A 17898-nucleotide genomic window follows, 5' to 3' on the forward strand; every position below is an offset into this window, starting at 1 on the left:
TGCATTCCTTAAAGCTACCTCTTGGATAAAATTCAAAGCTATACAGAAAATTCAAAATCTAAAAAGCTTACATTTAAATAGGTTTACTCTGAATTGATCTTATGATAATCAATCTGAATGGTTTTCATTCATTAAGACTACTCAGAAATGGCAAAATCACAGTGAGGTGCTCAGAAACAGCATCTTAATTATGATGGATTTTGGGCCATTTTTTTCTAAGGCATTGTTAGGGTGCATAATAATAAATTAGGCTGGATATGAGCATTATTTTATTAGAATTGCTCATATATTAGCCTATGTACCTATTAACATGTGAGTGTAGTGAGGGTGGGTAGGTATAGTGTTTCTCTCATTCAGAGGCTTTCTCAGTGCTTAATAAACTGTTCATAGTAGATGCTCACCAAATTTTTTTTTTTTTTTTTTTTTTGAGACAGAGTCTCGCTCTGTTGCCCAGGCTGGAGTGCAGGATCTCTGCTCACTGCAAGCTCCGCCTCCTGGGTTCACGCCATTCTCCTGCCTCAGCCTCCCGAGTAGCTGGGACTACAGGCGCCCACCACCGGGCCCGGCTAATTTTTTTTGTATTTTTAGTAGAGTCGGGGTTTCACCGTGTTAGCCAGGATGGTCTGGATCTCCTGACCTCGTGATCCACCCGCCTCGGCCTCCCAAAGTGCTGGGATTACAGGCGTGAGCCACCATGCCCGGCCGCTCATCAAATATTTTTAAACGAAGGGATGAATCAAAGATTTACAGAGACTCAAGAGAAATATATTGGTAACTTAGAACAGAGTGTTTTGGGTAACCTTCTTTGTAAAATTAGTGGCTTCTCTATTAGCCAACTTGTTGGTCTATTTTACTATAAGTTAAGGAAAGCACTTCCTATATAATTCCAAATTTAAAGATAAAATTGTAGTTTTGGTATAATTACTAAATGATGTGAGAGTGGCAAAAAATGTATAGCAGAACCAATCCTAAAATACAGTTGTTCAAAGTATAAAGTGTTTCATTAATGTTTGATTATTATCTCTAACTCCAAGGACAGGCAAAATGAATACTTATAATTTTCTGAGATCAATTACTTCTGAGTATATACTTCATTGCTGAATTTGAATGTAGATTTTTATACCATAAGTTACATGCCTTTGAATATACCATCCTTGAATGAAAACATTAACACCTTCAATTACATGTTCTCCTTTATTTGGAAGGAAACAAAGATGTATATAATAAATATTATTCTACTTTTTGATCCTCAATATTAAAGTATAGTTCATTTTCTTAATTGAGTTACATAAGATGGGTTTTTTTTAAAAAAAAGATTATTTTCCTCAGTTCCTTTATTAAATGTAAAGCTAACTGTGATTTTACAACAGGTTATGATAGACAATATGATAGACAATTACTGTAACTTTCTACCTTGCGTAATAGATATTTATGAATATGCCTCCCCATTCCTGTTAGATACTAAAGTCAAAAAGGATGGAAACAACAGGCAAAGCAGGGCTTGAGAGAGAATTAAAACTGTATTCATCTGCTGTAATAAGATTAACAGTTTTTTCTCTTGTGTTCAACTCAAACGTAGTTTTATCATTGAATGATGGTCTCCGGAGTTGATGCCGATTAATACATACATAATCTGTGAACTTTGTGTCAGCTTTGATAACATTTCACTTTTCAAGAAGGGTTAGAAAAACACCGTGATTCATTATGCATGATTGCCAAGTGAGAGGTTAAGTGTGGAGGTATTTTTCCAGGAACGCCCTTGCATATCTCACAGGCAGCACTTACTCATGATTATATGTACACTCAGGCAAGAGTACAGTTTGCACCTTGATTGTCACTCACTGTGAAATTATTATTCAAGTAAGACAAGGAGCTTCTTTCAGCATGATGAATGCTTCCAGAGTTTGTGACATGACACTTAGATTTTTTGGGAAAAAGCTCTTTCTTCTACTTACCTAAAACCTTTCCCAATATGAGAGATTTGAGGGCGTTGAATTCTGTCCCTGAGGACAAGATTACTTGTTTCTTTGCGCTCTGGTTAACCTATTAGATGTCCCATGAGAAGCAAACATCAACAGAAAGTACAATTTTAATGATAAGGAAGCAAAGGAAGATGAGGAAAGGAAAGATGAAAATAAATCACTTTTAAGTACCACCACAAAAGCTCAAGAAGCCACCTTCAAATAATTAATCATTTAGAAGGGGAAGCTATTTTATAAGCAATTCCTATGATGCCATCAGCTACCACTCTATCCACGATGTACCCACTGGCTGGCTTTACTCTTCTTCATAATGGAAGGATCTATAATTGGCAGAATCCATGAAAAAGATGGAATTGGCTGTTTTAAACTTAAATACGTACTCATTCTGCGGAGAAAATCTGAAACATAAAACCAAGCATTGTTGTTCTCTATACAGTATATTTTCCTTCCAATGCCAATGGCAATGTGGAATTTACTTCCTCTGTTGTCACTCAGGTCTATTTTCTTACTTATTCCCATTTTAATAACTATGTTGTGTGCTTTTAAACCATGTTTTTAAGTTGCTAAAGTATTTGTTCTTTTATAATCAGAATAAGACAAGTTCCCACTGTAATATCAATGAATAGATTCCACCAGTAGTCACTATGAGAAACTAGAGAACATTCCCCTACTGAGTAAAGTGAAACAAATGAAGATATTTTGATATTTTAAATAGTAAAATATTAATAATACCTTTGACAGAACTGCATTGCTAAACAAACAAAACAAAGCAATACAGAATAAACCACCACCTCCTCTCCCCCAGATCCCGGCCATATTTGGCTTCTTCTTGACTTATGGAAGAGCAGCATTGAATGGGTTGCTCTTCCACTAATGTTTATTATCAAATTTTTTCATTAGATTATTTGTTCTCAAAATAATAATATTAGTTTGACTTTTGCATTTGTGGGATTACCTCTGCCATGACCACGGCTTCTTCTCTGATAATCTTCACTCGGTGAAGTTGCCCATCAGCCATGTTTTTAAAATCAAAGGTAAATGCATCAGGATTTTGATGTCTATCTAGCTTGTACCTAATCTGCAAACTTCCTAAAAAGAAAAATAAACAGTATTTAAAATTAAAGTGGTATTTTATAAAACTCTTGATACAGATTCTAGAGCACTTTTATTATTATTTACTTATAGCACTTTTTGAATCTATTTAGCATCAATTTAGATGCACCCAATAGTTATCGTTCCTGGAACAGTGATTACTTAAGTGCTATTCCTGTGCCAGACTCTGAATCCAATGATGCTACTTTAAAAGTCAAGACTGAATGTGTTGTTAATAAGCAGTCTCCCCAAACCTTTTCATTTAAAAATGAAAAGGTTTAAATTATGCATATGAGCTCAGAACTCAGATCTAAATTCATTATGACTTTGATATTTATGAAATGATGAAACTCTGCAATATTGTATCAACATTCAGTTCCTGTAATTATAACTTCTAATAAGACTCATTTTAATGTATTATTGATATGTGCATAAAGATTTTTTTATAGCCAGATTATTTTAAGTCTTCTGCCATAATCCAAAAATGAGGACAAGAAAAGGTTTTGTCAGGAGACAAGGTTTCCATAGTATCTACATCTTCTAATATACATACCGCTCTCCTACACAGATGTACCCCTCATTATCTGTAATTCTCTTGCAGCTTATACTAAGATCCTGTTAATCAGAGATTTTTATTTATTTTTATTTTTTTGAGGTGGAGTCTCGCTCTGTTGCCCAGGCTGGAGTGCAGTGGCGCGATCTCGGCTCACTGCAAGCTCCGCCTCCCGGGTTCACGCCATTCTCCTGCCTCAGCTTCCTGAGTAGCTGGGACTACAGGTGCCCACCACCATGCCCGGCTAATTTTTTGTATTTTTAGTAGAGACGGGGTTTCACCGTGTTAACCAGGATGGTCTCGATTTACTGACCTCGTGATCCACCTGCCTTGGCCTCCCAAAGTGCTGGGATTATAGGCATGAGCCACCGCGTCCAGCCTAATCAGAGATTTTGTAGATTTTTTTCTAGACACTAAATTTTGTGCTGTGTACCTAACAAACTTAAAGCTTGGTCTTCTTGTTCAACTGTGAAAACCTTGCAATGCCCCAATTACCACTGTTTGAGAGGCTGTCATTACACTTTTCTTCTATAAAAGTGATAACTAGTTTTTCAGCCACTGATGAGATAAAGAACAGCTGTACTCATCTGTTGCTTATAAGAACTGGCTTTTCTATAGTTGTACTATAACATCCACATAAATGCTCCTCTATTTTGCTTAGAATGCGGAGGGAATGTATGTCATGTATCTAGATATCTTATTTCAAAATGAACAGCAAAACCAACTGGAGTCATCATGTACTACTAAAGTCATCCTATCAATAAGAAGAAATATAACTGCATATCAACTCCGTAAAATTATCAAACATGTACTGGGAGAAAAGCATCTTAATTTAATCTTGAAATGCTAGCTTTTATAATAACCATTAAGGAAGGCACTGAAAAACCAAACACATTGGAGGGCATACAGTTTTCTTTCATCGTTTGTAGTTTGACTGCTGAAAAGACCCATGTCATTACAGTCCTATTTTTCTAATTCAGGGTTCTCTTTTTCTTTACGCAAAAGATATTCACCATTGTTGGCGAGGATAACTGAAAGGTATTCCTCATAGAAAGAGCTCACATACAGCAATAAGCTCGGAGTTCGTGTGGTTCGGAAGCTCAGTGTGATCATTTCTCTGGTCAATGTTACATCTCTGTGTAACGAAGAAACGAGAGAGCTGGAGTTTTCACTTAAAGTGTAATGTTCTTGAAAATGGTACGTCATTAAGGAGCCAGTTGCAAAATATGCGGAAATCTCTGAAATGATAAATACATTTTTGTTATGTTAACAAAATGTAAGTCCAACGGTCTTGTTTTAAGTACATTTAGAGAATGAGATCAAACCTTAAATATCCTGGGAGATTAATAGTGAAATCCTTTCCTGTTTTATTTTTTTTCACTTTTTAAAGTTTTTTAAAAACTACAACTTGAAGAAAAAGTAGCAAACTCCAATATACTCACAACCCAGAATTGACTAACACTTAATAGAGATTTTAATTCTCCAAATCATCCTCATCTTATATTTACATATAATTAATTCTCCAGTATAAATGTATAATTTATAGGTAACATCTCATCTTTGGTTTCCAATTTTTTCCCAAATCATTAATTTTTAAACATCTTTATTCAGATATAATCCATATGCCATGTAATAGACCCAATTACAGTGTAAAATTCTATGTCTTTTAGTATATTTGCAGGCATGTGCAAACATTGCCATGATCAATTTTAGAGTATTTTCACTCCCCTCCCCCCCGCACCTTCTTATTCCCTCCTATAAAACCCTCCATATCCTCTAGCAGTCACTCTCTGTTTCTCCCCAACACCCCAGCCTAGGCAACTACTAATTTATTTTCTGTCTCTGCAGAGGTTCCTATTCGGGAGATTTCATATCAGTGGAATCATATAACGTGTGGTCTTTTCAATCTGGCCTCTTTCACTTAGCATGGTATTTTCAAGGTTCATCCATCTTGTAGCATGTATCAGTATTTTATGCGTTTTATTGAATATTTCATTGGATGTAAATAGTAATGGATGTGCCACATTTTGCGATCTATTTAACAGCTGATAGACATTTGGGTTGTTTCTACTTTTTGACTATTATAAATAATGCTTCCATGAAAATTCACGTGTAAGTTTTTCTATGGACACATTTTTATTTTTCTTAGGAATGTATACCTAGGAGTAAAATTGTTCAATCTTATGATAACACCAACTTTAAAATTTTGAGGAGCTGCCATATTTTTTCCAAAATAGCTATACCATTTTACATTCCAAACAGAATTTTGAGGGTTTTAATATCTCCACATCCTCACCAACATTTATTATTATCTTTCTTTTAAATTACAGCTATACTTGTCTGTGTGAAGAGGTATTTCATTGTGACTTTGATGGCATTTCTCTACTGGCTAATGTTGCCAACTACTTTTTCATGATTTTATTGGACATTCACACATATTTGCTGAAGAAATATCTATTTATAAGCTTTACCTATTATTTAATTGGGTTAAATTTCTTTTTCTTATTCACTTGTTGGTTTTTGTTTTTGTTTTTGTTTTTTTGAGACAGAGTCTCACTCTGTTGCCCAGGCTGGAGTGCAGTGGCATGATCTCAGCTCACTGCAAGCTCTGCCTCCTGGGTTCACACCATTCTCCTGCCTCAGCCTCCCGAGTAGCTGGGACTACAGGCGCCCACCACCACGCCCGGCTAATTTTTTGTATTTTTAGTAGAGACGGGGTTTCACTGTGTTAGCCAGGATGGTCTCGAACTCCTGACCTCGTGATCTGCCCACCTTGGCCTCCCAAAATGCTAGGATTACAGGTGTGAGCCACCGCGCACAGCTTCTTATTCAGTTGTAAAAGCTCTTTAAATAATTTGAATACTAGACCCTTATAACAGACATGATTTGCAATAATTTCTTCCATTCTGTGGGTTATCTTCTCTTTTGTTCTCCCATGTTTTGAGAGTTTTATAGTTTTCGTTCTTACATCGAGGTCTATTTGGTACATTTTTATGTATGTGTGAGATAGAGGTCTAATTTCATTCATCTGCATGTGTATGTATACTCAGTTGTCTCAGAGACTACTTCTTCCCATTGGGTTGTCCTGGCACTCTTGTAAAATCCATTGACCATAAATGGCGAGGTATCTATCTGGACTTTCAATTTTATCCCAATGAGCTATCTGTTCAGTCTTAGGCCAGTTATATACTGCTTTACAGTAAGTTTAGAAATTGGGCAGTGTGAATCTATCGAATCTCTTCTTAAAGATTGTTTTGGCTATTCTGCATCATTTAAAGTTTCATATGAAACCAGCTTGTCAATTTCAGGAAAGAAGCCAGCTGGGATATTGATTGAAACTGTACTGAATCTGTATATTACTTTAGAGAACACTGGTATTTTATTTATATTAATTATTCAATCCATGACATGAAATCTCTCTCCATTTATTTACCTTTAATTTCTTTCAACGCTTTATAGTTTTCAGTGTGTTTTCCATTTCTTTTGTTAAATGTATTGCTATGTATGTTATTCTTTTTGATGCTACTGTAAATAAAATTGTTTTATTGGTTTTATTTTCAGATGGTTCATAGCTAATGTGTAGAAATACAATTGATTTTGTATATTGTTTTTGTATTCTGCAATTTTGCTGAACTTGGTTTTAGTTTTAATAGTTTTAAGTAGATACTTTGGGATTTTTAATATAAAAAATCATGTCATCTTCAAATAGAGATGGTTTTACTTCCTTTCTAATTTGGATGTTTTTCTTCTTTTTTTTTTTTTCATTTTCTTGCCTAATCAGTCTGGCCTGAACCTCTAGTACAATGCTGAATAGAAATAGTGAGAGTATACATTCTTGTCTTGTTCTTGATCTTAGGAAAAAAAACATTCAGTCTTTATAATTAAATATAATTTTAGCTATGAGTTTTTCAAAAATGCCATTTGTTAGACTGAGGAAGTTATCTTCTATAATTAGTTTACTGAATTTAAACAAAAATTCATGAAAGGATGTTGGATTGTATCAAATGACTTTTCTGCATCAGTAGAGAATATCATGTGTTTCTGTCCTTTATTCTAAGATATAGTATATTATATTAATTGATTTTCAGCTGTTAAAACAACTTTCCATTTCTGGGATCATTTCCACTTTGTCTTGATGTATCGTCATTTTTATATGTGACTGGATTTGCTTTGGTAATACTCTGTTCAGAGTTTTCACATCTATCTACTTAAATGATATTGGTCTGTAGATTTAAAATATATATACTGATATATCTATGTCTGGCTTTGGTATTAGGGAAATACTGACCTTACAGAATAAGCTGAAAAATGTTCCTTTCTCTTTTATTTTTTGGAAGAGTTTTGAAGAATTAATACTTCTTATTTAAATAGTTGATAGATTTTTAAATAGTTGATATATTCTGATAGTTGATACCATCAATTGTTTGAAACCATCTGGACCTGGGCTTTACTTTGTGCGGTATTTTAATATTATTAAGACATTCCTTTTATTGTTATAGGCCGATTTATATTTTCTCCTCCTTCTTGAAACAGAAGTAGTAGTTTGTGTTAATTTTGTAGTTAGTGTCATCCTAGGAATTTGTCCATTTTATCTAAGTTACGTAATTTTTTTCAACATACAGTTGTTTATATTCCCTTGCAATCCATGTTATTTCTGTAAGGTTGGTAGTAATATCACTCTTTCATATGTCATTCTAGTAATTTGAATCGTCTCTTCTATTCTTGGTCAGTTGTACTAAAGGTTTGCCAATTTTGTTAACAATTTTAAAGGACTGACTTTTGGTTTGGTTAATTTTTTCTGTCACTTTTATATTATCCATTTGAGAAATTTCTCCAGTTTTATTTATTATTTCCTGCTTTCTCCTTACATTAGATTTAGTTTGCTCTTCTTTTTTCAGTGTCTTAAGGTGGCAGGTCAGGTTTTTTATTTGGGAACCATTTTTCTTTTTAAATATTGATGTTTACAGCTTTAAAATTCCCTCTAAACCCTGCTTTAGCTGTGTTACTATATGTTTTAGTAATGTTGTATTTTTGCTTTATCTCAAAGCCTTTTCTAATTTCCCTTTTGATTTCGGAGTGTATAGTTTAATTTCCACATATTTGTGATATTCCACAATTTATGTTATTAATTTCATCTCATTGTGTTTAAAAAAAACCCTTCATATGATTTCAATCCTTTTAAATGTGTTGAGGCTTGATTTACAGGTAGCATGTTGTCTAACCTAGAATATGTTCCATGAACACTTGAGAAGAATATACATTCTGCTATTGTTAAGTGGTGTGTTCTACAGATGTGTCTTAGAATGATTGCGTTTTTATTTTTTTCAACTCTATTTTCTTGGTAATCTTCTGAGTGATTATTCTATCCTTTATTGAAAGTGAAGTATTGAATCCTCCAGGTTTTATTCCTGGTTTTTCTATTTCTCTTTTCTGTTCTGTCAGGTATTCTTTATGTAATTTGGGGCTATATTATTAACTGCATGTAAGTTTGTAATTGTTATATCTTTTTGAGGAAATTAACTTTTTATCATTATAAAGTTTCTCTATTTCTAGTAGCACCTTTTGTTTTAGAGTTTATTTTTTCTGGTATTAGTATAGTCCCTTTGGCTCTCTAGGGTTACTCTGCATGGTACATGTTTTCCCTTCTTTCATTTTCAACTAAATTACCCCTTTCAATCTAAATTGTATGTCCTTAGACAGCATACAGTTAAGATTTCTTTTGTTATCCATTCTGACAATATTTGTCTTTTGATTGGATTGCTCAATCGATGAACATTTAATATTATTATTGATACAGTTAGATTTACATCTGCCATTTTCTTTTTCTATGTTTCATTTGTTTTCTTTTCACTTTCCTTCTGACTTATTATTTTGTGTTGGTGGATATTTTGGAGTGTAACATTTTAATTTCTTTCTCAATTTCACTATACTTTGGGGTAAAATATATATAATACATAATTTGCCACTTAACCATTTAAAATATGAAATTCAGTAGCATTAATTAAATTCACAATGTTGTGCAATTATCACCTCTTTTGATATCCAAAATTTTTCATCATCCCAAAGTTAAACTCTGTATTCATTAAGCAATAACTCTCCATTGCCCCCTCATCTCAGCTGCTGGTATCCTTGAATCTACTTTGTCTCTACAAATTTGTCTATTGATATCTAGTAAACATGGAGTTATAATATCTGCCCTCTTGGGTCTGGCTTATTTCACTTAGCATAATGTCTTCTATGTTAATTAATTTTGTATCATGTATCAGAACGTCATTCCTTTTAATGGCTGAACAATATACCATTATATGTATACACTACATTTTTTAATCGATTCATGTGTTGATGGACACTTGAATTATTTCCACTATTGTGATAGTGCTACTATGAACATTTGTATACAAGTATCTGCTTGAGTTCTTGTTTTCAATTGTTTTGGTTATATATGTAGAAGTGGAATTGCTGGGTTCGAAGGTAATTCTATGTTTAACTATTTTGAGTTAACTCTAAATCAATTTCTACAGTGGCTGTGGCATTTACTTTCCCACCAGTAACAAAAGAGAGTTCCAATTTCTCTAGGTTCTTGCCAAAACTTGTTATTTTCTGTTTTTATTTATTTATTTATATAGTCAATCTAGTAGGTTTGAAGAGGCAGCTCATTATACTTTTCGTTTGCATTTCTTTAATAACTAATGATGTTGAGTATCATCTTTCCATGTGATTATTGACTCTTTGTATATCTTTTTGGAGAAATGTCTCATCAAGTCCTTTGTCCAATTAGACTTTTTGTTAAGTTGTGTAAGTTATTAACATATTCTAGATAGTGAACCTCCATCAGATACATAATTTGCAAATATTTTATCACATTCTGTGGATTGTCTTTTTACTCCCGATAGTGTTCTTTGATACACAGAAGTTGTTAATTTTGATAAAGTCCAAATAATCTATTTTTGTTGTTGTTGTTGCCTGTGCTTCTGGGGTGGTCTTTAAAAAACCACTGCCAAATCCAAGATGATGAAGATCTGCCTATATATCTTCTCCTAAAAATTTTATAGTTTTAGCTTTTAGATTTAAAACTTTGATTCATTTTGAGTTAATTTTGGTAAGGGTCTAACTTCAGTCTTTGCATGTGAACATCCACTTTTCCTACCTTTATGTTGAATAGACTGTTACTTCCCTATTGAATGATCTTGACAAAGACTATGTTAAACATCAATTGATCGTATGTATGAAGGTTTATTTCTGGCCTCTCAGCTCTATTCCATTGATTTATAGGTTTATCCTCATTCAGTGCCACATTGTTTTGAATAATGTAGTTTATAGTAGGTTTTGAAGTCAAGAAAGGTGAATCCTCCAACTTTGTTCTTTTGTAAAATTGTTTTGCTTATTCTGGGCTTTTTCAAATTTTATTTAAATATTGATAGAGGCTTTTCCATTTGTATAAAAAGTGCTTTGGGGATTCTGATAAGAATTAGATTGAATCTGCTGGGGCTGTATTGTCATTTTAATAATATTAAGTTTTCCAATTCATGAATATGGAATGTCTTTCCATCTATTTAGGTCTTTCTTTAATCTCTTTCAACAACGTTTTATAGTTTTCAGTGTCTAAGTCTTTCACTTTCTCAGTTAAGTTTATTTCTAAGTTTTTTATTCTTTTTGATGATATTACAAATGGAATTGTTTCCTTAATCTCACTTTCAGATTTTTCATTGCTAGTGTAGAGAAATACAACCAAATTTTTGGTGTTAATTTTGTATCCTGCAACTTTGCTGAATTTATTTTCTCTTAACAGCTTTTATTTTCTGAAGAGTTTTCTACATATCAGATAATGTAATCTGAGAGAGAGATAGCCCTTCTATTCAAATGTGGATGCCTTTTATTTCTTCTTCTTGCTTAATGACTTTAGCTGGAACTTCCAGTACTATGATAAATAGAGGTGGTAAAACTGGGCATACTTGTCGTGTTTCTTATTTTATGGAAGAAGCTTTCACCATTGAGTATGATGTTAGTTGTAGGTTTTTCATATATGGCCTTTATCATATTGAGAAAGTTCCCTTCTATTCCTAGTTTATTGAGTGTTTTTGTTTTTAAATCATGAAAGGTTACTGGAGTTTGTTAAATTTTTTTTCAGCAACAATGAAGATAATCATGTTTTTTTCCCCCTCATTCTATTAATCTTGTGTAATATGTTGACTGATTTTCATTTGTTGAACCACTCCTGAAATCCTGGGATAAATCCTACTAGGTTTTGGTATATAGGCCTTTTAATATACTTCACGACAATGTTTTATTTTCTTTAGTGATTGCTCTAAGCTTGCATTATATATATCTTATCAATAATATGCTTCAGGTTTACACTAACTTAATACAAGTGAGATTTAGGAAAGTTATTTCTACATAGCTCTATTTCTTCTCTTTTGGAACTATTTTCATGCATACCAAACCCATTATTATTTTATATAATTTGTTCTCTTTTTAAAAAATCTGAGAAAAGAAAAAAAGAGCAAGTAAATATTTATAGACTTTGTCTATAAACTCTCTTACCATTTCTAGTTCTCTTTCTTTGTTCCTCTGACTCATGTTACCATTTGGTGTCATTCCTTATTTCAGTACAGCCTTGCTCCTATCTGTCTCCTCTGTGCTGTTTTTTTGTAATATATTTCTATAGGCCCGACAATGAAAATATATACATTATATATTTGTATATTCTCTATTATAGTTTTATACATTGCTTTTTAAAATAGTTAAGCACTGAAAAGGGTAAGAAATATGACATTATACTTTCTTTTATAATTACCTGCACACTTACCTTTATTAGTGCTATTTGTTTTTTGTGTGTAGATTCAGATTATTGTCTGGGTTATATCCCTTCAGCCTGAAGGAACGTTCTTTGTTATTTCCTCTAATGTAGGCTAATAGCAGTGAATTCTCTGCTTTTTGTAACTAGGGATATATTTTACTATCTTTTTTAATTTTTAGTTTTTATGAATACCTAATAGTTGTACGTATTTATGGGGTACAGGTAATATTTTGATACAACCAAACAATGTGTAATGATCAAATCAGGGTAACTGAGATATCCATCACCTTAAACATTTATCATTTCTTTTTGTTAGGCACATTCCAGTTCCACTCTTCTAGTTATTTTGAAATATACAATAAATTATTGTTAACTATAGTCATCCTGTGCTACTGAACATGAAAGATGGTTTTGCTGGGTGTAAGTTTCTTCATGACAATGATCTTCTTTCATCTCTTTCAATATGTTATCTCGCTGTCCTGTGGTCTCCATTCTTTCAGATTAGAAGTTAGCTGTTGATCCTGGCGTTTCCTTGTATGTATGATTTTTCTCTTACTGCTTTTAAAATTTCCTTCTTGACTTTTGCTTTCAAAGTTTTTAATAAGATGTGTCTGGATATAATCTTCTTTGTGTCATCTGTATTTCACTGAGCTTCTGTATCTTAGATTAATGATTTTTATTAATTTGGGGATGTTTTCAACCATTATTTTTCAAATATTTTTTTCTGATCCTTCTCTCTCTCCTGGTATTTTCAATTAGGTATATGTTGGTGTGCTTAGTTATGTCTGATATTTCTCTGATGCTCTGTTTATTTTTTCATTATTATTTCTCTGTATTCTTCAGGATACATAATCTCTATTGAGCTTGCTTCAAGTTTGCTGATTCTTTTTTCTTTTCTCTGTTAAACTTCCCTGGCTTAACTCATTACTCTTTCGGAGTTATCAACATTCTCTTAATTGCTTACTGCCAATATCTTCATACCACTATGCTTAAACTTATCCATGCTCTGTTCCAAATAGAAATGAGTTCACTTGGGGAGGGCTACCAAGCTGTGTATTTGCATGGCCTCCCTCTACCTCTTGGTTAAATGTGCCTCACTGCTTTGAAGCTGTGGGGAGTGAGTGGCCTGCTCCTTTGTAGTAAAACCTCTGCTTACAAGTAGGGCACAGGGTGGAAAGGTAACTTCTTGCCTTGCCTCTCCTGGTGGAGAAACTGTTCCTTACAAGCAAGCTGGAATGAGGGCAATTGGGACACAGGATTTTCCAGCTGCCACACCTGAAGACCTTATGTCCTGGAATGAGGAGTTGGTGTAGGAAGGAAACCCCAGACTTCTCAGCTGTTTCTGCGTGGACAGAGCTTCTGTCCTACAAAACTGGGGACAATAAGAAGTGCTGGCGCCCAATCTTGGGGTAATGCAGTATCTCTGGAGTAGGACCAGGCTAGAGAGGAAACCTTTGGCTTCTTGGCTATATCCATATAGAGTGGAGCTTCCGTCATACTGAGGTAGGGATGGGGAGGTGCAGGGAGAGGGTCTTGGCTTAAATGCCTCAAACTCTCACTGTTATTACTGATTAATAAATGTTTCTTCATTTGATGTATTTCCTTAGGACATTTTCTAAAGACTTTCAATAGTTGTTTTTTAAAATAATAATTTTTACTAGTTATGCCTGTTTCTTATGAGAGAGGGTTTACAGAACTCCTTATGTGGCCAGCCTGGAAATGCCAGAGTACCAGGTTTTTTATTTGAATTTTACCTCCTCTTTAAAAATCGATTTGCTTTGTAGGAAGCATGAAACAGAACTCCTGAAGTAACTAGAGAAAAGGTGATTTGAAGACTAACCCTCCTTCAAGGTCAGAATTTAGAAATGTTCTTTTATGCCAAAGATGTTTCTCAAATTTACTGTTTGGATATAAAGGCTAATCCAAAGTGGTATCTACAGCATTCTGAGAGAGAAAAGTTGAAGGGCTTTCAGCTTCTCTTAAAACACTTTATGAAAGGTTGATATTTTAATTTTATATCAAGTTAATTCCAAAAATGTGTTTAGTACACACATACACATACACACACACCCCAAATATACCTGTAAATAAAAAGAAAATGTTGGGTGATGATCACTGTCTTGGAATACTACTCCACTCTTTCCATTTCCATAAAATATAAAGAATTTACTGAAAATCCAGATCATTCTTATTAGATTAGGTAATCTAACTATAACATATGCCCCAGCCACTGGAGGACCATTTTCCATTTACTTACCATATAATGTCTATCGTTAAGAAAATTTTGGGTTATAAAATAACATTCAAATTGCACTTAGAAATCAGCACTTGTGCTCATGAAGGAGTGGTTACTCCTGATGTTGGCTTTCGGATATAAAAAGGGCTCTGTATTTGTACCAGAGCTATGAGATTTGTTAGCACAGAGATCTTCAGGACTAATAAAAGACATATGCAAGACCTTTTGAAAATTTAAATGACTTCTAGATAATGAATCCTCAAAATTCTTTTGAAAGTCACACAATTTTATAGTGATTAAAGCCTGTTTTGCTGCTAAAAATAGTATGTGTAACAGCCCAGAGACACTTAAAAACACAATTACATTTTAGCTCTGATGACTCAATATTGTAAAAGGTTTCATAAAAGTATTATAAATATATTCAATAAGTCAGTACAGAGTACTTAATGCTAAAATCAGTCCCTTTTTCCTTTTCTTTTTTTTTTTTTTCTTTCCCCAAGACGGAGTCTCACTCTGTCGCCCAGGAGGGAATGCAGTGGTGCGATCTCGACTCACTGAAACGTCTGCCTCCCGGGTTCAAGCAATTCTCCTGCCTTAGCCTCCCGAGTAGCTGGGATGCCCAGCTAATTTTTGTATTTTTAGTAAAGATGAGGTTTCACCATGTTGGCCAGGCTGGTCTTGAATTCCTGACCTTGTGATCCGCCTGCCTTGGCCTCCCAAAGTGCTGGGATTACAGGCATGAGCCACCACGCCCAGCCCTTTTCTTTTGAAAACATGATTGTACCTGAGCAGAAGCTGTGTGATACCCCACTACACTCCTTTAAGAAGAGTCAAACATCATAGAGCAAAGTGTTTGAGTGATCCTGTTAATGACTGTCAATATTTAGTTAAATATTATTTTCCCCTTCTAGTTAGTATGCTTGTTTTATAAGAAAAGACATTTCTATAAAGGCCTTTTGAATCACTTAAAGTCATTGTCACAAGGGACAATGGGTAAGACGATTGCTCAAGCCTAGGAGTTCAAGTCCAACCTGGGCAACAGAGAGGCTTGAATAGCAATAAGTTGTCTCTAAAAATTAAAAACAAAAATAACAATGATGCTTTACTGATGTTAAAATTAGAATAGTACAAGGACAGAGTTTTGAAAACCAAATTATTTCAAGAGGATTAGCATTGAACAGATGCTAGGGGTAACCCAGAGATCTTCTAAACAAGAAACCCAGAGAGGACTGATAGCCTGAAGTTTTCAAAAACAGTCATATCCCTTCTAAATTCAATAGAGGAATTTGGTACAGAAATTATTCCATTTCAAATAATTCAATCTTATTCTTTCTTTATAATACCAAATGCCAGAAGCATTCCTCATATTATTTAAGTTTCACGTACTTTCCCTATAACCTGCTCCTTGGTCACCCTTACCATTGGAGCAGAACGGCCCATCATAGGCTGAGAAGGCACAGTCACAGGTGACCCCTCTGTGTTTCTCTCTGCATCTCTCTCCATTGCGACACAAGTGTCCATAGGTGCTGCAGTGTCCTGCACACCCCGGCTCCACTCCTGGCGTCACTGTGGCTCTTTCTTCCAGATCCAGGGCCACCCCGTTCAACTGCAGAGACCGAATGCATCCTAGAAAGCCTCTCTGTCTGGTGGCCGTTCCACCTACAATGGAAACACTGCAAATAGAAATGTGTTCCTTGGTATTTTATTCAGGATTTTATGTCCATGTCAAACTCAGGCCTTATGGAGAGTGGCAATAATCACAATGTGTCAAAAAATTTTGTGAACATACACAATTTTGAAAATATAACTGTTATGAGATATGAAGCTTTAAATGACATTGAATAAAACATTTATTTACATAACTTTCAAACATGGTGAGTCTGGCAAATAGTCCTTCTAAAAACATTTCCTTAACTTCAGGTAAGAAAGAATTTCACTTTAGTTCCTTTACAAAGAACAAAATACATAATATAAACCACATCAAACACTATTTCACTTTCTGTATGAATAAGAATGTGCATTCATCAAACATTATTTTAATTTCTGTATGAATAAGAATGTGCATTATAATGGTTAGGTGTGAACTTCCAAATTTTTCACAATAATAAAAATACATATGGATAAATTTCTTACTTGGATGGACTCTAAAAATAAAGTGTGAAAGGAAATGGAGAAGCAAAGGAGGGGAAGTTGGAAGGAGTGACACTGTACCCCAGGATCTCCTCCTCTCAGAGGATACAGTGCTAAACAGTAATTGAATACTGCATGCATGCATATTTTGTCACATCAAACTTGAATGCTGAAGAAACCATTTAGAGAGGTTTACACTCTCTACAGGTTTACACCATTTACAGAGGTTTGTCACTGTGTAGTGACAAACACCATTATGAAGGCGACAATTCTCAATGTTAGGAGCATGGAAATTACCTAGAGTTTCTGGAAAATGCAGAGTTTTTAGCCTCCTCCCAGAGATTCCAATTCGGTGGGCCTAAGGTGGGGGCCCCAAATCTGAACTATCAATCAGCTTTGTGGGTGATTCTGAAGCCAGTGATTCATCCACCGCAATGAATGCTGATTCTAGGTGAATTTTATGCTAATTGTGTTTCTAGGCATTCCCTTAAATAATCTCCAAGATTACAAGTGAGAAAATCAAGTTCTTGGTTTGACCCCTCCATGTAGTCTTCCTTTCCAGTAGTTTGATGGTTTCATGTCCTTTGAAAAAGCCTCACTGCACCTTAATAGAAGAGCTAACCACGCTTGAAGCTAGGTTTTAGGAAGTCATGGTATAACACTCCATCCACATCCACATACATACGTGGGTTCACATGTAGCATTTAGTACCTGGAAGTTGTATCTACCCTCCCCTGTAAATTAGGTTGGATGATAATTTGTGATTTAGTCCAGTTTTAATTAGATTGCATCCTTATTCGCTTTAAAACGCTTAAGAAATGAACAAGTGAGAGCTTTAATCTGTGTAGCTCCTACGTTAGAATAGTTTCAAAAGCAATATAGCAAAATATATTTTTCCCAAGGGGAAAAATAAACAACAGTGATAAAACAGTAAGTAAGCAAACTAAAGGAAAGACTTCCAGAGCTATCACCTTTAAATAAATGGAGTGCGAGAACAGACGAGCCAGAACGGGTAATAAACAAGGAGCCTGTGATGAGAGCCCCAGAAGTGAGAACAGCAGCGAGGAAAACCGGGAGTGGGCTCCTGGAAGCCTGGCCCCAGGGAGGT

General features: G+C 34.5%; 1 protein-coding gene across 1 annotated transcript in view; it reads right to left on the reverse strand.

The window, feature by feature from the left end:
- Positions 1 to 17898, reverse strand: part of LOC129044583 (contactin-associated protein-like 3) — a 141982-nt gene that overhangs the window by 14938 nt on the left and 109146 nt on the right. Inside the window, 4 exon segments of the mRNA XM_054502590.2 lie at positions 1956 to 2043; positions 2938 to 3071; positions 4641 to 4865; positions 16080 to 16319. Of these exon segments, the coding sequence (XP_054358565.1) occupies positions 1956 to 2043; positions 2938 to 3071; positions 4641 to 4865; positions 16080 to 16319 (687 nt within the window).

The sequence above is a fragment of the Pongo pygmaeus genome, chromosome 13 (assembly GCF_028885625.2).
Source record: "Pongo pygmaeus isolate AG05252 chromosome 13, NHGRI_mPonPyg2-v2.0_pri, whole genome shotgun sequence".
NCBI lineage: Eukaryota > Metazoa > Chordata > Mammalia > Primates > Hominidae > Pongo > Pongo pygmaeus.